Consider the following 26626-nt stretch of genomic DNA (forward strand, 5'->3'; position numbering starts at 1 on the left):
TAAACAACCTTCTTCCCTATTTATAATGGTCTGGCCCTCTAGCAACTTCAGCATGAAATTATAGCTAATTTGCCTACAAACATCAGGTGGTCATAATAATCTGAACACTCAGCGTGCATGTGCATGTGCGTCTGTGTGTTAATATATATTTATTGATTTCACAGAGGAAGGGTGAGGGAGAGAGAGAGAGAAACATCAGTGAGAGAGAATTACTGACCAGCTGCCTCCTGCACACCCCACACTGGGGATCAAGCCTGCAACCTAGGCATGTGCCCTGACTGGGAATTGAACCATTATCTCCTGGTTCACAGGTCAAAGCTCAACCACTGAGCCAGGCCAGCCGGGCAGAAAAGTATATTTTTAAAAATTGTGGTAATATACTTTAAAAAAACTTTGATAGATTTTGGTTACCACTTTTTTTCATTTAAAAATATATGCTTGGTTTTATAATTAAAAATTATAGTTTAAATAAAACAAAATGCTGAAAAAAATGTAATTATGTATCCTAGAAATATTCAAACCTTTATAAATTAAACTTGATTATGTTCTCATATAAAAATATCGTGTTATATTATATATGAGATTTTAGAGTTATGAATTTTAAAACAAATAGTGTACTTACAGAACAAATAATGAAATTATGTAATAGTACCCATATATTCTATGGATATTTCCTATAAATTTTATTAAGAGTGAATATTTGAGTTAAGCAGGTAAATACAATGGGTAATGATTTTTTTAGTTTCAGGGAACATATAGAAGTTCATACCTTTTTTTCAAGATTTTCTAACATTTCATTAATGCTCTCATTACTTTCCAAATTTACTTTCTGTCGAAATTTCAAGTCCTCTATCAAATGTCTTTTCATGGTTATATCCCTTTCCATTCGAGACAACCTTAAAAGGAAAAAAAGGGCATTTTATCAAAAGTGATAAAAAATACTTTAACAGTGATAATACCTTATCCAATGTTACATCTACTGTTAATTGTTAAATACTGTTTGATATCAATGAAATTGCAAATTAATAAAATAATTGAAAGTAATAAATATTGCTCTATTAATGAGTATTTGTAAAATCTATAATCCAGTTGTCACTTGTTAAAGATAATATTGCACATACATTAAAAAAGTGACTGAGAAAGATAAATAAAATTTATGAAAAGTCAAAATTGTTATATTTAAATTACACTGTTTCATTGGTAAAAAAAGTCAAAGCGATATTCAGAGATCATCCAAAAGCATAACACTGATAAGAAGTAATTCTATACTATAATAAAAAAATATTAAATTTTATAACTGTTAAATAAGCAAAACTGTTTCTTAATAGATAAATTTCAAGATAGTCTGTTTAAAAATTAACCAACCTTTTGTGTCTAATAGTTTTATCTACTGATATCACTTTTAAGCGATCCTCACATATTATGTAGATTATACATGTATGCATGTAAAATATATGTATTAAATTATTAATGACAGATTGGAATCCTACCTAAAGAGGTTATCACTTCTAAGCTCTAGTATATCTATAAAAGATATAGAAATAAAATCATTTTGAGATAGAACATTTTATTTTATTTTTAAATATTTTATTGATTTTTTACAGAGAGGAAGGGAGAGGGACAGAGAGCCAGAAACATTGATAAGAGAGAAACATCAATCAGCTGCCTCCTGCACACCCCCACTACGGGGGATGTGCCAGCAACTAAGGTACATGCCCTTGATCGGAATCGAACCTGGAACTCTTCAGTTTGCAGGCCGACACTCTATCCACTGAGCCAAACCGGCTAGGGCATTTTTCCATTGATTTTTAGAGAGAGTGGAAGAGAGAGGGACAGACAGAGAGAAACCTTGATGTGAGAGAGACACATCAACTGGTTGCCTCCTGCACGAGCCCTGACCAGGGCCCGGGCCGGGGAGGAGCCTGCAACCAAGGTATGTGCCCCTGACCAGAATCAAACCCGGGACCCTTTGGTCCACAGGCCGACACTCCATCCACTGAGCCAAACCGGCTAGGGCATGAGATAGAACATTTTAAACCTTTGTTAATAAACACGGAAAATACAAACTTTCATAATCCTCCAGTAATTTTAAACACAAACAAAGCTTTACCTTTTTTCCCAACTTAGTTTTGTAAGTTTAGGCATTATATCCAATATGAGGATCAATCTACACCTATATCTTTGGTTGAATAATCAGCACATTCTAAAGTTTTTTGTTCACAGTCTTTAGGCCTTTAATTGATATTTATTCCAAACTAAATGTTTACTCTAAGAAGGAAAACCTAACTTTAGATATTCTTACTCTAATTAAAAAATAGTAACCATATTGCCATCAACCACACTATATGTAATATTCCTTACATTTTCATTTTAAGTAGGCTTAAACATGAACTAAAAAAGGAAAACAATTTTTGACATGTCACTATTGTTTCTTGGATTGCATTTAATAGAGTTAACTGCCACTAGGTGGCACCAAATACAATAGATACAAATATGAAAAACATACTTTTCATGCATTTCCTTTATGTGTTCTTCTTTTGCTAGGAGTTCAAATTTCAGAGACTTCATGCTTGATGATTGCTTAGTGAGTTCATTAGTTGCATTCTAGATTTAAAATACAAACAAATTTAAATACACCTTTCAATCTTGTTCTAAAGCAGCATAAAAATAAATGCCATTCTCATGAAGAGCAATTTTCAATTATAGTTATAAATTAAAATGAACATTTAAATATTTAAAATGCTTAATTTTATAATAAAAATACTATAGTATACTAAAGTTTTTAGACGACATGCCCAAACCATAGAGGTACACATCATGAAACAACTGCAAAGAGTACATTCCCAAAATACATTTATGGGAGATATGGATTGTCTTTGTAAAATGTAAATGTGTGATTAAGTACTCTAATGGTTTAATGAGATAACTTAAAACTAATGCTGGATTTTACTAGTAACTTGTAACAGCCTCAATATGGTCACAGATGCTTTGCTGCTCTTCCCACTGAGAGGTGGAATCTATCTCTCAACCCTTTGAATCTGGGCTGGCCTGTGATTTGCTTTGACCAAAAGAATGTGGCAGAAATGAAACTGTAGAAATATCAGTCCTGGGCCTAAATCCTTGTAGCATGTACCTGTGCCCTCTTGGAATGCTGCCCTGGAATCACCTTCCAAAAAATACGGAGGAAAGGCCATTTATAAAAATTGATTAAATTTTATTATTTTTATTATTTTTTAATTAAATTTATTGAGGTGACATTGGTCAACATGAACATATAAGTTCCAGGTGTGGGTTTCTATGTTACAAGATCTGTATATTGTACCATGTGCCCACCACCCAAAGTTAAGTCTTCTGTCACCATATATTAGAACCCATTTCTTCCCCTACCCTCTTCTCTCTGGCAACCACTACACTGCTGTTTTATGTTCACAAGTTTCAGTTTTATATCCCACACTAGAGGCCCGGTGCATGAATTCGTACATGGGGGGGTCGGGTGGGGTGTGTGTCCCTCAGCCCAGCCTGCACCCTCTCTAATCTGGGATCCCTCTCAGAATCCAGGACTGCTGGCTCCCAACTGTTTGCCTGCCTGCCAGCCTGATCACTCCCTAACCACTCCCTTACCAGCCTGGTCACCCCTAACTGCCTTCCCCTTTTGGCCTGGTTGCCCCTAACTATCCTCCCCTGCAGCCCCGGTCACCCCCAACTACCCTCCCCTGTTGGCCTGGCTGCCCCCCAACTACCCTCCCCTGCAGCCCTGGTTGCCCCCAACTGCCCTCCCCTGCTGGCCTGGTCACCCCTAACTGCCCTCCCCTGCCAGCCTGGTCGCCCCCAACTGCCCTCCCCTGCTGGCCATCTTGTGATGGCCATCTTTGACCACACGGGGGCAGCCATATTGTGTTTTGGAGTGATGGTCAATTTGCATATTACCTCTTTATTAGATAGGATGAGTGAAATCATATAGGAAAGGCCATTTGGAGGAGTACTGAGTTATCCCAGCTTATAATTAACTGACCAATTGTCAGGCTCATAAGTGAGGAACTCCCAAGCCTGGTAAATCCTTATTTAGAAAGAATGCGGGCATATTAGGGAACCCAGAATATTATAAGAAATAATAAATTGCTGTTGTTTTAAGCTTTGACATGTTAGTATTATTTTTTAGATAGTAATAGATAATTGATAAAGAATCTTATGAATACTAAATACTTCTTTACCTGAACATATTAATAATATGACTTATTATTAATGTATCTATACTAATAAAAGCCTAGGTGGTCCTCACGCCATGCGCAACATCTTCACAAGATAGCCACCACAAGATGGCTGCCACAGGATGGCTGTGCACACAGGGATCGGGATCAGGCCTAAACCGGCAGTTGGACATCCCCCAATAGGTCTCAGATTGGAGAGGGTGCAGGCCGGGCTGAGGGACATCCCCCCTCCCCCCGCTGCACAAATTTCATGCACCAGGCCTCTAGTTTATACATAATTATTAGTTTTTCAATGTAGAACAGCTTTGGTGTATTTGTTGTCTGCATAGCCTAGGAGCCAGAGGTAGCAACTAGAGTGTTAAGACCCCTAACTTTATATTTTGAGTCAAATTCCAAGTAAGCATGTAATCTGAGACATCACTTGATATTTTTTTTCCACTTACAAGACAGTGTTGACATACATTAAGTCATTTCCTAAATTCAAAAGTATTAAAATAATATAAATATGAGAGCTTTAAAAATATTTGGAGTAGTAATTTCATTAATCTTTTTAGTAACTATAATCAATTTTTTCTATTAGAATTATTACCAGATTTGACTGACTCATGCTAAAAAACATGTAAGTCTGACAAGATGAAACCATTAAAAACATAATGTAAATATGAGTCAAATTCATTAGACAGACTTTAACTATCTTACTGGTATACTATATGTAAATAAAAAACTTGAAATAATTTTCCAGCCAACCCCCTGGATCACAAGAAATAATAAATTGCTATTGTTTTAATTATTATATTAAATATATTAATTTTCTTAAAAACCCAAGGCTACCTCAACATGGCAATTGTGCTGAATATTAGAAGTTTTAATTAAATATTTGTGTAATGCAATATAAATGTCCATATTTCACATGTTTACAGTGATGAATAGTGTTTTATTTCTAGCACTGATAGATGTTCCACACTAGTGAATTTACCAGATAATTGAAGCTTTTGCTTTAATTATTAATCTTAAATTCTCTTTGGAATGACTGCTTATTCATTTAGAAATATGTATATCTATTATTACATTAAACTAAAAGTAATACTTTATTATAGTAATATTATATTATAAATATCATTATATGAATTATGTCATATTACTATATCTATTATATTATCACTAAATCATTATGTAGTGTTGCCTTTAAAAACTATTACGATGACATAAAGGACTACTTATCCCTACTCTAAATGGTACCAGGCTGCTGCTTTTTTAAATTTTGTATTTTTCCCTTAATTTATTTATATTTCCTTTTTCTCTCTGTCATAATCTCTTGCTTCTGTCAATATTCCTGACTAAAAATAATTATCCAGCCCTTTAATATGCATACCTCTAGATTGCTTCTTCTGAGGTGTTTCTGTGTTGAGAAGTTAGACAAATAAACTTATTAGAGCTGCATGTAAAATAAAAGGCAAGAGGCAGTAAATGAAGCCTGACAATATCTTCAGTGGAATAAATTAAGTGGATTTTAAGATAGCTTTTTTACTCTATTCTGTTTTTAAACTTAAGGCTGCTATTTTAGGTGGCTCACTTGCTGTACCTTTGACTTCTGGAAAATTGAGGGATTTCTGAATTATAACAAATGAAAGAATGCCAGCTTGATATGTACTTTTGCCAAGATCTTTAAATCTCACAGGTACTCTATTTGATCCTCAAAAGTCCTTACTAAGCAGATAGAAAGGTATCCCTGCTTTAAACCTCTGGAGAAGTTAAATAATTTCCTCAGTCAGGTCCTACAAGAAGTTAATGGACAAAGAGTGATCAAAACCCAGGTCCTCTGACCCTTTTCCAGTTCCTACTATTTTACACTTATCTGCAGCATGACTTAAAATCTGGAGTGAAATACCAGAATATACTTCAAAAATGTCTCAGAGGTGAGAACCCATCCTGGTTAGAGCTTTCCTATCTAAGTTTGTTAAATATATATTTTTATATTTTCATAGTGAATGAGTAAGAAAGAGCATGGACTCTGGAGCTAGACAGCTTGAGTTTGAATCTCAGCCTTATCACTTAGTAGCTGTATGCCTTGGACAAGTGACTTATTCTCTCTGTCTCAGTTGTTTTTTTCAATTGTAAAATAGAAATATTAATAAAACTTTTCATATAGGGTTGAAATGAGAACTAAATGAGTTGATATTTGTAAAGGACTTAGACCTAGCCTGGAAATAAATTATATATAATGAGTAATAGTTGAAAAAAACTATTCTTCATTATTAACTTACTGGGAAACTAGAAGATGGCTTAGCATGTACAAAAAGGAATGTTTTCAACAATTAGGAAGTCAAAGAATCACAGATATAAATTGGAGTACCATTCAAACCAGACTGCATAAAGAACTTCAAAATAAACTAAATATAACTACTATAATCAGAAGGAATTTATAGGTCTCTAAATATTTTATTACCTCGATATGAAGTTGGGTACCTTGGAGAAACATGTCTAATATGGGTAAACTAAAATGCACATGAGCATTCCAATTACTAAATGAACCACATATATCTAAGAAGTACACCTAAGAATTTGCATAGAAAAGCCTAAAATGAATTGGATAAAATAAAAAAGATGTATATAGACCTTTAAGAGATTCAAATCTAGCCAGTTTTTCTTAATTAAGCATAAAAACATCAGCTAGAAAATAAGTTATTTCTTGGAAAATTTTGTTAGCAATTTGATACCTATTATGGGCTGAACAAAGTTCATATGTTGAAGTCCTAACCCCTAGTACCTGAGAATGTTAATGTACTTGGATAGGGTCTTTAAAGAGGTAATTAAGGTAAAATGAGGTCATATGGGTGGGCCTTATACCAATATGACTGGTGTCCTTATAAGAGGACACAGACCACACACACTGAGATACAACCACATGAGAACGCAGCAAAAAAATGGCCATACAAACAAAGAATAAAGGCCTCAGAAGAAACCAAACCTGTTTATACCTTGATCTTGAACTTCTAGACTATGAGAAAATAAATTTCTATTATTTAAGCCACCTAGTCTGTGGTATTTTGTTATAGCAGCCATAGCAAACTAATACAATATTGAAACAAAAATTTGTAGTATCAGAAAGTATTATGTACTTAGAGGAAACTGGTCTTGTAGAATATTTCCAGATTGAAACATGAAACAAGACAAAAGTAAAGATTTATCCTTTTTGTCCCTATGCAGCCTGATTAGTGTTCTGGGACTCCAGGGTAGTTATGGACAATGTCAATTCAAACTTACATCAAGCATGATCTACTGCTTTAGGCATTCTCATCAGTGTCACCCTTGTGACTCACACATTCCTCCAAAGCAGTGGTTCTCAACCTTCCTAATGCCGTGACCCTTTAATACAGTTCCTCATGTTGTGGTGACCCCCAACCATAAAATTATTTTCGTTGCTACTTCATAACTGTAATTTTGCTACTGTTATGAATCATAATGTAAATATCTGATATGCAGGATGTATTTTCATTGTTCGTGACCCACAGGTTGAGAACTACTGCTCCAAAGTGAGAGATAAATTTATAGGTGGGTAAAAACTTACATCATGAGAGACTATAATGCAAATAACACAGATTTTCATATGGGCCTATTATTACCAAAACTAGAGGCCTGGTGCATGAAATTCATGCACTAGGGGTGGGGGGGGGTCCCTCAGGCTGGCCTGCACCCTCTCACAGTCTGGAAGCCCCATGATAGATCACCCCAAAGAGGTAGGCCCTGCCCACTCAGCCGGAGCTCCATGATGGATCGCCTAGGCAGAAGGAGGCCCCGCCCACCTGCCGGTAGCCTGAACTTCCCTCTTTGAGGCAATTGTGGAGCCCCCCAATTGACTGCCCCACCAGCCAGTGGCCTGGACTTCTCTCTATGGGGCGATCGTGGAGTCCCCCGATTGATCGATCGCCCCTCTGGCCGGTGGCCTAGGCTTCCCTCTACAGGGCTATCATGGGGCGATGGCCGGGCCCCCGACCAATTGCATCGCACCCGCCTTGGTTGGCCTGGCGCCAGTGGGCGTCATAGCATGGTCGTCCTGCTGTTCAGCCATTTGGTCGATTTGCATATTATGCTTTTATTATTATAGATTACGTTATACCAGTGGTTGGCAAACTGCGGCTCGCGAGCCACATGCGGCTCTTTGGCCCCTTGAGTGTGGCTCTTCCACAAAATACCAGGTGTGGGCGTGCACGTACAGTGCAATTGAAACTTTGTGGCCCATGCGCAGAAGTCAGTATTTAGTGGAAAAACCACACTCAAGGGGCCAAAGAGCCGCATGTGGCTCACGATTCGCAGTTTGCTGAGCCGCAGTTTGACGACCACTGGGTTAGACCATTAGTAGGAAGTAAAATTAAATAAATAAAATATAAATAAACTGAAACCTATTAACAATTTAAAATTTTTTAGAAATCAGATTAGACATTACTAGATTTAACATTCTATTTTATTTTGGTGAAAACTGAAGTTATGTAAGGAAAACGCAGACTTACATATAAAAAGAATCACAAAACTATGAATTAAAGATCTGTAATAGATAAGATAAAAAAAATTTTTACCCTAGCTGGTTTGGCTCAGTGTATAGAGCATCGGCCTGCAGACCAAATGGTCCCGGGTTTGATTCCGGTCAAGAGCACGTACCAGGGTTGCAGGCTCCTCCCCAGCCTGGACCCTGTTGGGGCTTGTGCAGGAAGCAACCAATCGATGTGCTTCTCTCACATCGATGTTTCTCTGTCTTTCCCTCTCTCTTCTACTCTCCCTAAAAATCAATGGAAAAATATCCTCAAATAAGGACTGACCAAAATAAAATAAAATAAAATAAATAAATATCTCAATGATTTTATCCTCTATATAGAAACCTAAACACTGGAATGCTCTATTTATATATTTTATTCCACTTTTTCAGACACAGAAACACATTTTAAGAAAAGATACATGCACCAAAGCCTAAAACTATTTTCCTCACATTTCTATTATGTCAGGTATTTAAACTTATAAAATGTAGTGGTTGAGGCAAGTTCTGTACAGAAACACTGGCTAAAGAATATGGTATTTAAAAGCATCTAAATTAATTCCAGTGTGTATATCTGATTATTTAAAAAGCAAAATATTTTCAAGCAATGATACATTCATTTACTTTAAACTCAATCATATTTTATCTTATTAGTAATTGCTCATTTGAAGATATTATTGGCAAGTGCACACATATTTTAATTGAAAACAACTGAGATATTTGACAATTCAGTATTTTAATACTCTCTTAACAGTCACAATTATTCTACTCCTAACAGACTCTGCATTTCAAACCAGAATTTTATTTCCATTGTTTCTCATTATAGTAATGGTACCATATACATTGTCCCTTTAGCTTCCAGCTAGAAATCCCCACTGAAGAAAATATGTGAGGAATAAATGAGTTTTTTTAAACAGCAAGATAATTCTATTTAAATTAAGGTTAGCCTTATTTTTAAGTTGTTGACAGTTTCACCTGGACTTAACTACTATTTTTTATAAACAAAAGAAACACTGCTTTTTATTCTTACTCTCAGGTTTAACTTACTGAAATCTATTAAACCCACCCACCTTTGCTCTGTACTTCTCCCTCCCCTCACTTGCCTCCAGCTACCTCATCTGCAACCAACAACAACCAAATTAAAATAATAGCGAGTGTGTAAAGGGAAGCATTCTACTTATGTTGATAATTACTATTTGAAAGGAATTCTGTTCAGTAGAGGGAGGAATGGAGGGCAGAGAGTTGAGCAATGGAATAGAATGATAATGTTCAGTTTTCATCATCTCTCAAGTTAGGATGATATCATGGTGTGTTGTCATTTTTTTCAGAGAATAGTATTATGAATTACTAGATAAGAATCTACCTGGTTAAACTAGAAAGATGAGGTCAGTTTTAATAATTTTTTGATTATTTATACCATAATTTACCATTGTTACTAGAATTAAATTAGAATAAAAGTGTCTTTAAGAGTCAGTAAATGAGTGTTTCATCTTTAATAAAAATTATAGTCACCTTTAGTTTGCACTGTAATTGCTTCATTTCCAAATCCATGCTTCTTGAAGGACCAAGTGATGTAACTTGTATCCGTGGAATTGTTACCTGGGAAACTTCTCCCAAACTTGTGATTTCAGATGAGGACTCCAATTTCTTTAATAAGTCTTCTTTTTCTTTCCGAAGATCAGCCAAATCCAAATTTAGCTTCTTTTTTTTTTTAAAAGAAAATAAAAGTAAATGTATTATAAAAGTAATTATATTTGATATAACACTTACCAGCATAAAATCCTACAAGCAGAAAAATGCTAAGGAAAAGAAATAAAATTAATTATAAAATAGCTATTATAAAATTATAACCTCTATGAGTTTTTTTTCTTAAGGTTGTAGGGCTTGTAAAGGTTAAAACAAAAATGGACCAGCTGTACTCAATAGCTTTTGGCTGGCTGGTCCTCACTCATGATGTGCTATTTCTATGCCTTCACATATACATGGGTGAGCCAGAGATTCACATATGTGATAACCTTGACTTCAGGGCTGATGTACTTAACTGGTAAAAGCCAAGCTGGAGCAGGACGAGATAACAGATGTTAGTTGTTTATTCCATTGGGTAGGTCTTACCATTCTATATAGCAGCCAAAATGCTTCTCATTTAGCAACATAAATGTTAAGTCCAATTAGCAGAAGAGGCTTATTAGAGATTTAGATCAAATAAATAGCATATAAACAAATTTGCTCACTCTTATGAACTTGATTGATAGTTGACAAGTCCTTTTTGTAATGTTGAGGTAGACTGCACTAAACTCCTTACATCTGAATTTTTAATTACATAAACATTTTACTAAATGACATACTGGCAATGTTTTTATGAAACCGTGTAGAAGAAACTGTCTTAATGTTATCCCTGCTCACACCAATCTGTAGGCAGCAGAATGCCACCAAGCTGTAAAGGCATAGCAACCCAGAGCTCCTGAAGAGGATAACTGCACTACTATTTTATTATTCCAAAGAAGCTTGTAATATGGTAGTTTAGCATAAGGAACAATTAGACAAAATGGTACTGAAACCTCTCAGAGGGGGGGAAATCTGTCTTTGTTAAGAATTCTAATTAGAAACAGCAAAAGATGTAGCTAACGTGCAGAGTAATATAAGACTTAATAACAAGTATTAACACTATATTTAAAAACAACTTCTAGAAACTATACAAATAAATCTATAATTGCATATTTATCTATGTATGCATGTGTATACTGTTAAATATGAGTATATCAGATCACTGATTTAAAACTAGGGCTTGATATATTTGATATTATACTAGGTTTTCATGAAAAAAAGTATACTTGCTAAAAAAAACAATTTCTTTGGTTATATTTTAACTTATGATCTAAAAGTATGATTCTATGGAATCTCAGGAAAGATTCATTCATGAGTTTTCACAAAGGTACCTAATAATTAATATCTTAAAGTAAACTCATAATTTCCCTAAAACTGAAAATCTTACTGGTTACCATCCAAGCTTGTATCTATCTCCCTCCCTATTTATTGATTTTTTATGTCCAATCAATAGTCAGGTTCTACAAGTTATGTGATGTTTCTCATATTCATTCCCTGCTGCCACTTTTTAAAATTTTCTTAAAATATATTTTTATTGATTTTTTACAGAGAGGAAGGGAGAGAGATAGAGAGTCAGAAACATCGATGAGAGAGAAACATCGACCAGCTGCCTCCTGCACACCTCCCACTGGGGATGTGCCCGCAACCCAGGTACATGCCCTTGACCGGAATCGAACCTGGGACCTTTCAGTCCGCAGGCCGATGCTCTATCCACTGAGCCAAACCGGTCTTGCCCCTATTGCCACTTTTTAATGAAGACTCTCCACTGGGAGTACTGTAATAACACTCCTCCCTGCAACTTATTTCCTAAAACATCACTGACCTGTATTCCTTTATTCAAAAACCCTACAAGGTTCTGCACCTATGTAGAATAAAGCTGGGATGTTTGTGGTTATATTAGGCTCTCTAAGATTTACCTTCAGTTCATGTTTCAGTCAGACAGCACCTGCAGTCAAACTTGCCTGCCATTCCCCAAACATGTCTGCCATTTCTCCATCAAGGACTCTGCACATGGAGTTTCCTTCTGCTGAATTCACTCTCATGCTTAAAGAGCAACTTATTATTTCCTCCTTTATGAGAATCCTGTATATTTTATTCTTTTTCCTCAACAAAGCAGCTCCCCCATTTTCTTAGCTCCCATAGCAATGTGCCTGTTTCTCAATCTGGAGCTCCAATAAATCTATGCGAGAGGACTGTGACTTTGTTCACCTGTGTATTCCCTATAGTATCTACAAACAATGCTTTCTATATAGTAAGAACCAAAAGAATGGTTTCAAAAACTTAAGTCTTCCTATTTGCAGCACAGATGGTGCTGAAAAGACAAAAATTAATTTCAGTGGGTATTTATAATCCATTAGTTTATCACTATATAAATTAAAATACACTTTTATTAGCCATGTCATATCATTAGCTTTTACTTAAGTAGCGTGCATTGAAACACTTAGCAATCCTGGAAGTAAATGCTCTGCATCTAAATTGGACTTTTGAGATTTTAATTTGGTGAGACATAATTCATGGCTACAATTCTAGGTGGGTCCCAGGCAACTCAGAAAACTAAACTTTGATGAGGCTCTTTACTTCCTATGAACAGTCCCAGCAGCTTCTTTCATTTGTCAAATGTGTATGCCATTCGATTTCTGTCTATTCCTTCCACAGTGGCAGATCCAGACACTGTAAATATATCCTTCATTGAGGAGAAACCAAGCCAATAAATGTTTTCTCTAAAAGACACATATATGTAGATTTTCATTTTAATTTAACAATATAAAAATTAAGAAATACTGAAATTTGGAGATAATAAACCCAATAACTTGGAATATATTAAAATGTAAATCATGTTTTGCTTAAACAATATTTAAAATCTGCACCATTTAAAATATATTTCTAATATTAGTTATTTATGCCTTGAAATAAGAGCACTTGTCAAAATAGAGAAAACAGGCCATCAATCTGGAACCTTCTGATTATCCCTTAGAATTTTGGACAGATAATTATGGCTCTGTTACTTCTCTTAGTCTAAGCAGTCTATTTCTTATTTGAGAAATACTATAGATGAGACAAGAAGTACAAATAAAACCTTCTTTGTTTACCAATACTCTTGGTTTGGCATGTGAGACTACTTCTGTGGCAATCCTGTTAGAAAGAGATTTGCAGTAAAATCTACCAATAAATTGAGATTACTAGTAGTCATTTTTAAAATCAGGAGCATGTTTCTTATTTCTATATTATTGCATTTCTATCTACCATCAAAGATTTAAAAATAAATATTTGTTATATTATATTAAAACCATAAATGATAAGAAAACACAAGGAAGACTCATCATCTCTGAGGTCTACTCTGGGGTCTACTGCTTACCAGCTGAGTGATGTGGGCAAGCGGGCATTTCACTTTCTGTCCTCATGGAAAACAGAGATGCTGCTGCTTACCTAGCAAAGGTAATTTTGAGGGCAGAGTTTTCTTAAATATCAATGATAGCACTGGGTAAATTTTAAGTACACAGCATTATTGTTAGCATTATTATCTTGTGGTAAATGCAACCATGTAGTATGAGGAATGTTTTAAAGGCCAAGGACCTGGATTAACAAAAAGCTTTCTTATATATGTACTAGTAGCCCTAAGCACGAATCCGTGGGCCAGTAGGTTGCTGCTGCCCTCCTGTAGCCTCTGCCCACTGCCCTGCGCTCCTGTAGCTCTCTGCCTGCTGCCCCGCACCTTCCCCTCATACCTTGTTGCCCTGCCCTCTCCTGAAGCTCTCTGCCTCCAGCTTGCTTGCTGCCCTGCCCCTTCATGTACCTCTCTGCTGCCCGCTTGTAGCCAGTTGGTTGCTGCTGCCCTCCTGTAGTTCCCCCCGCCCCCCTCCCTCCTCCAGCCCTCAGAGCTTGCTGCCCTGCCCACTCCTGTAGCTCTCCACAACCCGCTTGTACCTCGGTGGCCCACCCTCCTACGGATCCATGATCTGGTCGTGACACACTTGGTCTTTATGCCTCAGAGTGTAATGGCTAATTACTATATTCCTCTCTTATTATACAGGATGATAATCCTATCATTTCTCATGGCAGAAATCTTACTTTGTCTTAAGTTACAAGTTATTTGTTTGATCTTTATTTAAGATCACTACTGGACTACAAGTTTATTGAAGGCAAATGTGTGTTACTCTATATGTCGGCAGTACAATCCCTCCATAATCTTTTAAGTCTATTCCAATTTAAAAGTTGACTTCAATAAGTACTGAGATTTGTATTGATTTACATGTATTCAATATTCTAACCAAAGGTTATAAAATAGAACTTAACACTATAAAAGTTTAAAACTAGACATTAGTTATTATTTATTTAAATATAACATTGAAGAAGCATTAATCTCTGAACAGGAAAGAACTCTCTAAGCAACTGTAAGAAACAAGTACATGTTGGAGAATCCATTCTTCAGTAATGGGCAAAGCAAAAGATTCCTTCTGTAATAGGGCAAAGATGGTTGACAGAATTCTCAGATGATCCCCAATAATCTATGCTCTTGTACAATTTTCTCCCCCGTATGTGGGTGGGACCCATGGATATGATGGGCTATCGCTCCAATGATTACATTATTTGAATTATGTCATATACAAATAGAATTCTGTAGATGTAAATTATGGCCCTTAATATGACTTTAATTTCCTCAAAAGCAAGATTATCCTGGCTGGTCCTAAACTAATCAGGCGAGCCCTGTAAAAGAAGGCCAGGGGCCCTCCCCGGTCAGAGAGATTCTCCTATTGATCTTGAAGAAGTAACTTGGCAATACTGTAGGGGACTATAAGTCAAGGATCTAAGGGAGGCCTGGAGAGCTAATAATGATCCTTGACCAGCAGCAATCAAGAAAACAGGGACCATCCTGGCCAGGTGGCTTAGTTGGTTGAAGCATCGTCCTGTGCACCAAAAGGTGAGGATTTAAAAAAAAAAAATTGGGACCTCAGTCTTGCAACCAGAGGAACTGAATTTTTCCAACAAACACTTGAGCTTGGAAGAAAAGCCTGAGCTCGAGGAAGGAAAGCAGTCTGGCTGACACTCTGATTGCATCCTTGCAATACTCTAAGCAAGGGATCCACTAAGCTGTGCCAGATTCCTGACCCTCAGAAACTGTGAGGTAATGAGTGTGTATGTTATTTCTAAGCTGATAAATTTGTGGTAATTTGTTATGTAGCATGGAAAACAAGTGAATCCCAATTTTTTTTTTAAAAAATCAACCCTTTTCTTGAACCTATTCCTTGTTCCCTTTTGTCACCCTGCCCGACCTTGAGCAAGTATTCTAAACACCATAGTATATTGTATATATAATATCCTCACTCTGATTTAGTTTTCTATTCCTTAACCATAATTTTGTGTTAATTTTATTTCTTCAATTGCTTTTTTTAAAAAAATATTTTTATTGATTTCATAGAGGAAGGGAGAGGGAGAGAGAGAGAGAAACATCAATGATGAGAGAGAATCACTCATCAGCTGCCCCCTGCACGCACCACACTGGGGATTGAGCCCTATCCAGGAATGGAACCTGGTCATTAAAACCTCCTAGTTCAGCCCTAACCGGTTTGGCTCAGTGGATAGAGCGTCAGCCTGCAGACTCAAGGGTCCCAGGTTCAATTCCAGTCAAGGGCATGTACCTTGGTTGTGGGCACATCCCCAGTAAGGAGTGTGCAGGAGGCAGCTGATCGATGTTTCTCTCTCATCGATGTTTCTAACTCTCTATCCCTCTCCCTTCCTCTCTGTAAAAAATCAATAAAATATATTTTTATAAAAACCTCCTGGTTCATAGGTCAATACTCAATCACTGATCCATACTGGCTGGGATTCTTCAAATGCTTTTTAAAAATTGTTCCATTTTCTATGCTAGAAATAAATTGCCTCTATGAGATCTGCACTTTGTAGTTTAATTGCCAAGCAAAACTCCTATAGCCAGAAGCTTCCTTTTGCTGCTTTCAACTGTAATTATGGAATCCCATGAACAAGGTAGATAAGTGAACCTCCCTTGACATCTCTCCCTTTTTCTCTTATGTGGTTCATTCATAATTTTTTTCTGGACCCCAACTTAACATTTTCTGGAAGATTTTGATATAGAATATCTAGATTCAGAAACTGGCTCAATAGCTATCATTCATTCTTTTTTATTTTCCACCCACTTCCTTTATTTTTTTATTGTTGACAGTATTACAGATGTCTCCTATTTCTCCCCCCTATACCCCTTCAACCAGCCTTATCCATTCATTCTTTTTATACATACTATGTAGTAGGAACGGTACTAACTCTATGCTTTCAATGGTAAACACTAAAGTTATTCTTACCTTTAGGTAGCTACCAGTCTATAACCTAGAAATATATAAAGAAATAAAACAGAGACTAAGGGAACTGCTGCTGCCTTTAACATTTGTCTGGTAAGTGCTTGTTATAGCCAGTTTCCTTCCATGCATCCCTCTTGATTTCTTTTGTCAAATGTCTCCTCGATGCATGCTAGATAGAACATTAAAGACCACAGCTACAGCAACCACTCCTATGCTTTCCAAAGGGAAAGGATCACCAGTAACCTGAGGGCAGTCCTGAGGAGATCGAGGATCTCTTCTCCAGGCTTGGTAAACATTTTAATGTTCAAGAATGAATTATCAGAAAAAGTCAAACAAGGCCCATGAAAAAACATTTTCTTCTACAGTGCAAGTGAAAAGAAGTAAAAAGAAATAAAAGGCTTTTGTGAAAAGTAAAGGGCTTAAAAAATTAAAAATTGTTCCATTTTCCTAATCACACTGCACAGTGTGATTTTAGATACTCTCAGATCTTGATGTCTCCAAAGAAGAAAACACTCAATATCTGCCTATTCAAGGACATGCTGCTAGTTGTGACACATGTAATGAAAATGCTTTTGAGTATTCAACTAGTTTAGGAGCAGTGTTCCAAGGGAAAGGAATAGGATGTGGTATAGCTCTTCACTTCTAATAAGAGGCAGATTCTGACCTAACATTTTTCTGAACAGTGGCCACACTATAGCTTTGAAAGTCACTGTTCTTCTCCCCATGTTTTCTTACCACTGGATTAGAAACAATGTAATGAGCCATTTAAAAATTTGGAAAGCATTTTTAGTTAGGACAGTGGGGTCTGAAAAGTAGACACATGGAAATTCTAAAAAATCCATCTAAGTGTGAGGCTGAATGTCAGGGTCACAGGAGCTGGGTTTCTGGGAAGTCTACAGAAAAAATCGTTGGTGGCAGAAGGATTCTTTCTAGTCTAAGCTGGGGCAAAAGTTAGATGTCAAATGTTGAAAAAGGTCAATAAGTAACCAGAGTAAAAAATGAGGGTCAGTTCCCATCTATAAGAATGTTGGAGTCTGTTATTTTTCTTTCCCCTTTTGAAACCCAAAGGCCTTGACAGTCAAAGTAGGGAAAGCAATCATTAATTGGAAATAATGTTTCCAATTTTTTACCAAAATCTTTAATCTTGAATTCTGCATATGACTGAGAATATTAAATGAAAGTATTTCATGGCAAATAAATAAATAAATTCATTTATATCTCATAATAAGATTATTCTGGATCATACTTGAATATAAGCAGCAATTTTATTTTATTTTTTTAATTTCATAGAGGAAGGAAGAGGACAAGAAAGACAGAAACATCAATGATGACAGAGAATCATTGATCGGTTGCCTCCTGCACACCCCCTACTGGGGATCAGCCTGGGACACCCTTTAGTCCACAGGCCAATGCTCTATCTATTGAGTCAAACCAGCTACGGCTAGAAGCAGCAATTTAAAAATCTTATTATTGTGATTTTAAAATTTTTAATATCATAATTTTGTTACCAGAATCAAAGCAAAAGAGACTGAGAGAAAATTGTGGTTGAACAATATCTAGGTAAATCCTATGGGCAAGAATCTCCTAGAAAGTCACCATAATCTGAATGATCTTTCTCCCTCTGTGAATAGAATCAATATTCTTTCATTGGGAAATTATTTTTTTTAAGGAACAAAACTAAAAGAAATAAAATTCTGTGCATTGTACATATATAAGACTAATAGCATAGTCACTTAATTAAAACATTATATGAGATACAAAGAAAATTACATGGGTTTCTAGGTTGCTAGGAGAATATTTTCCATACAAGTACTTATCTACAAAAATAAATGGCTCAGATTAATAACTCTTTCAAATTAGTAACAAGTGTATTATACTTAAAACATGAGTTTTCCTTTGTTATGATACTTGAGATCTTCTAGAAAAGAAATTAAAATTTTAAACCACCAACCAAAAAGAGGAAAAAGAACAAAGATCTTAGGCAGAGATGAGGTTATTTATATAACAAAATTTCTTATGAAAAATATACTGAGTTACTACATCACCCATTTATAAACCATTTTCTGACAAATGCAGTTATTAAAAGCCTACAAGATGTTTCACAAAATGTCAAGCAAATGAAGGTAAGATAGAGGACTTTTTACCAATGCTTTTGCTAGTAGTTAGACTTCAGTAGCCTTTAGAGACCATTAAGTACCCTTTGGCTAATTGGCCATTGGTAGATTAATCCTCTTTTTATTCTAGCAGCACTATTTTAACACCCTTTACACTCTGTCAGTATAGTGTCTGAATGACAAAATAATATTGCGCATGAATAATAAGCAGAAAAGTTAAATTAACATTTCATGTTTCATATGCCATACCTATGTGTCAGAAGAACTTTCTTTATAAGTCACTGACATTCAACTTTTTAAAACAATCTCATGTTGACATCTTATTGAGGTGAATCTCCTAATTACTGCTAATTGCCTATCAAGAAAAAAAACCTCTATTCATGAAGTGCAGTTGTCTAGTACAGATGAACCCAGCTCCAGTGTGCACATTAAAGACAAAGCTTGACACTTATCGTGCTACTTTGTTATAAGGTCATACTAAATATGGTTAGCAATTAACAAAGCAGTTTTTTTATGGTACTGGAGATGCCAATCTGTCTTGATGTGTTCAAATTAGATTCTGTCAGAGAAATATGGATATCTGCATATGGATAAGAGAGAGAAGTGCTACTCTCAGTAACATTTACAAGAAGTAAAATTAATTCAATGCCCCTATACTTTGTCATGCAAGTTCTAGGTAATGCCCAATTAAATAATTATTTTGTCAATATGTTTGAATAGGATTTCTCAAAGTGAAAATCACTGTTATTTCAAGGATCAAATTATTTTTTAAAGTTTACTAATACTTTAAATTTTCAAAACAACACCAGATACTGAAAACATTTAAGATGTATTTTTTAGAGACACAGCTAATTCACACAGCCAGTCGGCCTGGTGGTCAAATCCCTCTAGTATTAACTACAACAATCAAGGCTCAACTAGAACAAGACTGCGCACAAAGACCACTAGGGGGTGCACCAAGAAAGCATAAAAAATGCGGAGACAAAAAAACATGACAGAAATGGAGGATATAGAGCTAAAAAACGCAATTTTGAGGGCTTGCAAAAATGTGCTAGAAGCTGCCAATAAACTTGAGGAGAGACTCACGAAAACTAATGAGACCCTCGATGCTATGATAAAGAAACAACTAGAAATTAAGCATACACGGTCTGAAATAAAGAATATTACACCCAATAGCAGACCAGAGGAGCCCAAGAATCAAGCCAAAGATTTGAAATGCGAAGAAGCAAAAAAAAACATTTAATGTATTTTTTAATTTGTTTTAATAGTTTTGACATTATAGGCATTTATAATAAGTATTAATCTGTGATACTAGCAATATAGTGTGCTTCTAAATAATCTGAATAACTAAATTAATGAATATTAACTGAACTGAAATTAAACCACATCACTTAAACGTCTATCCACACAACTATGAAAAAAGGATCAGTAAACATATATGCGAAGTTTGAAAAATTAACTAATACAACTGTCTTTCAAGTATTCATGAAAAAACATATGATATATTCATAGCAACAAGAGCTGAGTTGCAGGTTTGTTATTTCAAATTCTCTACTTTAGTTAACAAAAATAAAAGTCTCTGTAAAATTTAGATACCAAATATATATACAGATACAGACATTCAGAACCAAAAGTATACTCAGAATAATTCATCATCATTACTAGCATAAGAATTTCTCAATGTTATATGGTAATAGTATCAGTTCAATTTTTGCCCTCTTAGACATTTGATCTACATACGGCATTCTAATTAATGACTATCAAGTTGCAACGCTTTCCCATTCTGAGTCCCTTCATCAATAGGAATGAAAGAGGACAGCAGTGACATCTGATGTCTCAAAGGATAAACTGAGCAATGTCTTTTTAAAGCCCTCTTTTTCACTCTCCTTCCCCTACTTTATATACTCAGCTAATCATATAGAAATATCTACTACTCATATGTATTGTATACACATATCATTTTTAATTCTATTCTCCCCAATCCCTTTGTCAATATTTTTCTCAGTAACTTTAGTTTTGTGGGAGCAAGAAGAAAAATTCCACCCCAATTAAAATACTCAAACAATGAAGATAAAAGAAAAATAAATAAATAAATAAATTAAGTAAGTAAGTAAGTAAGTAAGTAAGTAAACTGGCCAAATCATCAAAAAATATTACTTGGTGTTTCAGTGTGATGTTAATTCTGTATCTAAGTAAAAAACAGCCATAATATTTCAAGTGAAGTTATAGGGAATGATTGAGTTATCAGGAACAAAGACTATCAAACTATAGAATATCTGCAGAAGTCTCAGGAAGTCTGTCTCATCCTCCTCTAATTAAACTTGGTTTTCCTAAGCAACAGATTTCAATACTTTTATTTGATTGTTTTTCCATCCTCCTGGGATGATACTGCTTCTTATTGTACTGTATTTTATTGCACAAAAAGGTCTTTATGGACTGGCCTGAGGAAACTAATGCTCACATACAGTATTATTACTAAATGGAAGTGAGAGTCTACACAATTAAAAATTGGTCATAATACTTAATTCGTATATAGACTTCAAAAGATATTGGTATTCTTTAAAATAATTTTTTTGACCGGAATCGAACCCGGGACCCTCCAGTCCGCAGGCCGACGCTCCATCCACTGAGCCAAACCGGTCCCGGCTAAAATAATTTTTGACTTCTAAAATTTTATGTGAGACCATGATATATTTCTGTAATTCATATTTTATAAGATAAAGAATTTTCAATAAATATGCCTCTAAAGAGCATGTATGTGAACATTAAATTTATTTAAATTATACTGGAATCAATTCATAAGGATAATGTAATATCATGCTAATATAAAATATTCAACTTTTGAGATAATAAACCCAAAGGCTTAGGATTGTAATTTCTAGCTCCAACTTTATACCAGTATATTAAAAGTAGTAAAATGACATACATTGATAAGTATGCTCTAAATATAAATAGCATGTTAATATTTAGAAATTGAAATATTTTACTGATAGGGTCAATAGTTAACTGTCTTTCCTCAGATGTAATACATCTAAGCTCTGCAAACAAATTACTTGGATGAAACCCAGTTGGGGGATTTTAAAAATCCTACAACTCATTACAAATTTAACAGCGGTATTACTAAATCTTCATATGATTTTGATTAAATTTATAAATATACCCTACTAAAATTCTCAAGGGAAACAACTCAATAATATTTGTCTCTATTTCCTGTGTTCATTTCAAGAGAATAAAAAATGAAAATTTCTTTAAAAGAATAGTTTTTGCAGTGTTTGAATCTTATAAAATAAGTTTTTGATATCACTTTAAAAATGGGATTCTTGTCATTAAAAACTAAAGTATGTGAAAATTACTAAAAAAATTACCTTTCATGGCATAGAGTAAAAAATTCTTTTAAAAAATAAGAGATTTATAAGATATTTTTCATGTTTCATTTTTAAAAGTTCCTTTTATAACACAAAAATTTCACATAGGAACTTCTTCCTTTATCCCTCACTTCATTTTCTATTTCAAATTAATATCTTCTGTTTATCACAATCTTTCAAGGTTTGACATAACAGAGTAGCCACTCAGTAAACTATCTGAATCTAGCTAGTTGTACTATGTGATTCATATAGATCTTTAGGAAAAAAGTAGTCTGGAGTTCTTTTTATTTTTATTAATGGAACCTGTTTCTCTGCTTTTCTCCTGTATCAGAGATTCTCAAAGAATACATATTGCCTATATATGTATTTTGGAAATAAGTGGGGGCACTTCTGAGTACCACAATGATTGACACTGAAATGGATGAGAGCCAGGAACACTAGATGTACTGCATGTATAGCACAGAAACTGCCCTGTATCCTGCATGACTTCTAAATTTCCTGCCAATTATTCATGTAGATGAAAATATGTATATCTAAATTAAGGGAAGACTAAAAATGAGAAAGAGAAATCCCTTTCTTCTCTGGTGTCTAGGCTATGAGGATATTAGCACATGGCCAGTATCCATAACCATGAAGAAAGCTAGTCCGAGAGGAAGATATGTGAGATAAAGAGAAACATCAAAGATATTAGAATGTCTGGTTCTGGTTATCACTACTCTTCCCAGGTCTATTCTCTCCAGTTCATCATTTGACTTTTGTAAGCTTTCTTTTTCTTATGTTAGTTTGAGTTCAGTTTCTATTACTTGCTATCAAGAGAGGTCTGCTAATAAAGCGTTCTGAGAGAAGTCCAACGATCTTTTCTCAGTCATTTTCTTTTTGATTCCTCTATGGCATCTGACACTGTTGACCAACTATTCTCTTTTTCTTTCTTTATTTTTTCATATATTTTATTGATTTTTTTTTTACAGAGAGGAAGGGAGAGGGATAAGAGAGTTAGAAACATCGATGAGAGAGAAACATCGATCAGCTGCCTCCTGCACACCCCCAACTGGGGATGAGCCCGCAACCAAGGTACATGCCCTTGACCGGAATCGAACCTGGGACCCTTCAGTCCACAGGCCGATGCTCTATCCACTGAGCCAAACCGGTTAGGGCTATTCTCTTTTTCTTGTTAAAAATGTTCCCTTCCTGTTCCTGTATTACAGCACTTTCCTACCTTCTCCTTCTCTGACTCCTCTTCTACCCATATATCATATACTCCCCACCCCAAACTTAACTTGCTGCAAAGATTTGCTCCACCTCCAGCATTCTTTCTCTGGGATAATTACAACAATAGGTTTCTTTCTTCATTTTTTTGGGGGGAAATATTTCAAATATGTAATAGATATATAAAGGAAAATATAATGAATGCCTATAAATCAACCACTCAGCAAAGACAATGAGTTACCAAATACATTTGAAGGCCATGTATAGTTCTCATCTGACTCACCAGAAATAATCATTATCCTGAATACCTTTGATGTTTATAATTCCTTTACGTTTCTTTTCTCAAAATACATATTTGCAAAAAGCATATAGCAATTTTAAGACATTCCTTTTTTCACATTTTCACATCTCTAAATTTTACACTCAAATATCCTACTGTTCACTTGTAACCTTCACTTCAGTGACAAATTACCACTTGGTTACAATGATAAGTTTTCATTTATTTCAGCTCCTAGGTATTTACATTTTTTGGCAAGTTCTAATGTTCATTTATAAGGATATTTGCTATATTTTATCCAACTTTCTTGGTATGCTTTCATATGAGTTTCCCCCACACAATATTTAGTATATTATATTTTCACAAATATACTGTATCATCTACTTTCCAGTTGCTTTAATTAGAATCCTGGCAGGTTTCTTCAATATTTCACATTTTTTAAACTTCCGATTTGTGATTGGTCACCAAACTCTGTTATGCCATTGTAAAATATCTTGTTTGTTTACTTAAATCTTTCTATTTCTATTACTATTGTTTGGTACTTATCTTCTGCCTTGACAGTTAAACAGTCTCTTATCTGTTTACTTTGATCTCTATTCTCTCAAACTTGAGTCTCAGTCCTAACTGGACATCAGAACCACCTCAGAGATTTTAAAAACTAGCAAAGTGATTTAATTGCTCTAGGGTAGGGCAATGGGCATACTTTTTTTTTAAAGCAAGTGAGGTAGCATGCAGTTAGGGTTGAGAACCACAACTCTACCAGATTACTGACTATTCTCAACAAACTGCATCTCAACTTTTGCCTTTTAAAGCTTTCCATCTTTTAATGGCTTTGCTCCACACATGCAACTTTCAAAATCAACCAAATTTTAAGTGTAAGGCCAAATGATATTTTTACTAAATAATGACAGCAATAAATGACTGTATATTCCATCTACTACATGTACATATATTATACACACATAGATGCATGCGCACCCCCCCACACACTCACACACTCCAACCATGCTACATATATCACGATTTATTTATATTGTGATACTCATGTCCAACTCCCCTATTTGTACCTTTTATAAGACAAGGACCATATTTAATTTGTGGTTACACATCCCATTATTACAGTGCTTTACATATGTTAGATGCATTAAACTGAATTGTAGCAAACAAACACATATATCTATCCATTTGCAAACCAAACTCTACAATATATGCATATTTAAATATAATAATCCCACAGTGAGAAAAATGTTATAATTTGTCATTTCTAGGCATGTTGCTTTTTAATGAGACATACTTACCTGAAAGTATATTGATGCAAAGAATGAAAACACTACTAAGAATATACTACATAGGAACATAGGAAAACGCTACTGTGCAATATTTTATAAGACTGCTCATTATAAACAGTTGTTCAGGTTACATTTTCTTAATATTCTCTGTGATAAGATTGCAAGTGCATCTGAAAACAGAGTATAAGTATGACTGTATAGCACAGAGTATTCTAAATGATAATAATAGTTCCTTACAAAGTCTAATATAGGACACATATATTCTGTTAATAAATATCACTTGGTTCATCTAGAAGATGTAGGAATAAGACAGTCACGTCCAATTCCACCTGGATTCTCAGCACAGATCCTGGTTTTTGCACAGTTTACCTTGTGAACATGATCCAAGTGACATTTCACAAATTCCTGGATAAATGTTGCTACACTCTGCTAGGAGAGAGACAGGCTATGCCATGCACAGATCAATAATAGCACTGTGTTTCATCAGCCTCAAAATCAAAAGTGCTTCATCTGGCAAAAGCCATGGCCCTGGAGAATCTGATATATATAAACTGAATACCCTACAAGAAATGTATACTATACAAGCTATTGGGGTAGAATAAAAGAAAACTCTCGAAAGAGTTCTCTAGGCCATATTTTGTAAAGCATTCCTTCCCTAACTTTTGGAAATACTGTCATGCCTCCTTTTGTTACACAAAACAATGGGAGTTATATAAAGAGGGAGAAATAGCCTTGGGGGATAAAACGAGTATCCTCTTCTTTTAGAAAACATATAGGGCCATTGTGCAAATCAGGGTTCAGAAAATTAAATACCTATGTAACTAGAAAGGTAACGTAAGTTTTATGGGTCTAGTAGGATTTGCCACAAACAGGAGATGGTACACCCCATTCTCACTGAAAGCACCATACCACTACATTACTAACTTTCATATCAAAATCATACCTTCCAGCACTTTCATGACACTATTAATCTATTAGCTGGTTTGTCCACTTTTTAGTCAGCTCCTTCAATATCATCAATGCCTTCACTTCCTTAATGTGAATGGATATTCATTCTTGACCTATGTATATCTGGCTCTTCCACTTCTAACTTTCAGATTCATTCTCCAGGTCCTAATCACAAAAGCCTATAGTATACTTCATTTACACATCAAATTACTACATCAGACTTACTAGATTACAACAGAATTCTTCCTTTATTTTATGCTAAACTTAAAAAAAGAAAAGGCTCTGGGAAATGTTGCATATAGGAAATGATACATGAACCAGGCTTAAAAAAATATGCATTATAATATAAGTGACTTGGTAAAACGCATCCTTTTATCGAGAATGTACTATGCTCTGCGAAAGACAATGTTGAGAGAAAGAGAAGACTCATTCTGCCACAGACTGGGAGAAAATATTTGCAAAAGACATACCTGATAAAGGACTATTATCCAAAATATACAAAGAACACTTAAAACTCAGCAGTAAGAAAACAAGCAATCCAATTTAAAAAATGGGTGAGAGGCTCAAGCAAATACCTTACCAAAGAAGATAAACAGATGACAAATAAGCATAAAAAATGATGTGCTATATCATGTCATCAGAGACATGTAAAGTAAAATAACAATAGGATATCACTACACACCTATTAGAGTGGCAAAAATCCAGAATACTGACCACACCAAATGCTGGTGAGAATGTAGAGCAATAGGATTCTCACTCATAGCAGGTGAGAATT

General features: G+C 35.1%; 1 protein-coding gene across 1 annotated transcript in view; it reads right to left on the minus strand.

Moving 5' to 3' along the window:
• Positions 1 to 26626, minus strand: part of CNTLN (centlein, centrosomal protein) — a 263928-nt gene that overhangs the window by 35992 nt on the left and 201310 nt on the right. Inside the window, exons 20-23 of the mRNA XM_014542362.1 lie at positions 10249 to 10437; positions 6655 to 6762; positions 2507 to 2604; positions 770 to 896 (exon numbers count right to left, since the gene is read on the minus strand). Of these exons, the coding sequence (XP_014397848.1) occupies positions 770 to 896; positions 2507 to 2604; positions 6655 to 6762; positions 10249 to 10437 (522 nt within the window). The remainder of the gene's footprint in view (positions 1 to 769; positions 897 to 2506; positions 2605 to 6654; positions 6763 to 10248; positions 10438 to 26626) is intronic.

Source organism: Myotis brandtii, unplaced genomic scaffold (assembly GCF_000412655.1).
Source record: "Myotis brandtii unplaced genomic scaffold, ASM41265v1 scaffold30, whole genome shotgun sequence".
Classification (NCBI taxonomy): domain Eukaryota; kingdom Metazoa; phylum Chordata; class Mammalia; order Chiroptera; family Vespertilionidae; genus Myotis; species Myotis brandtii.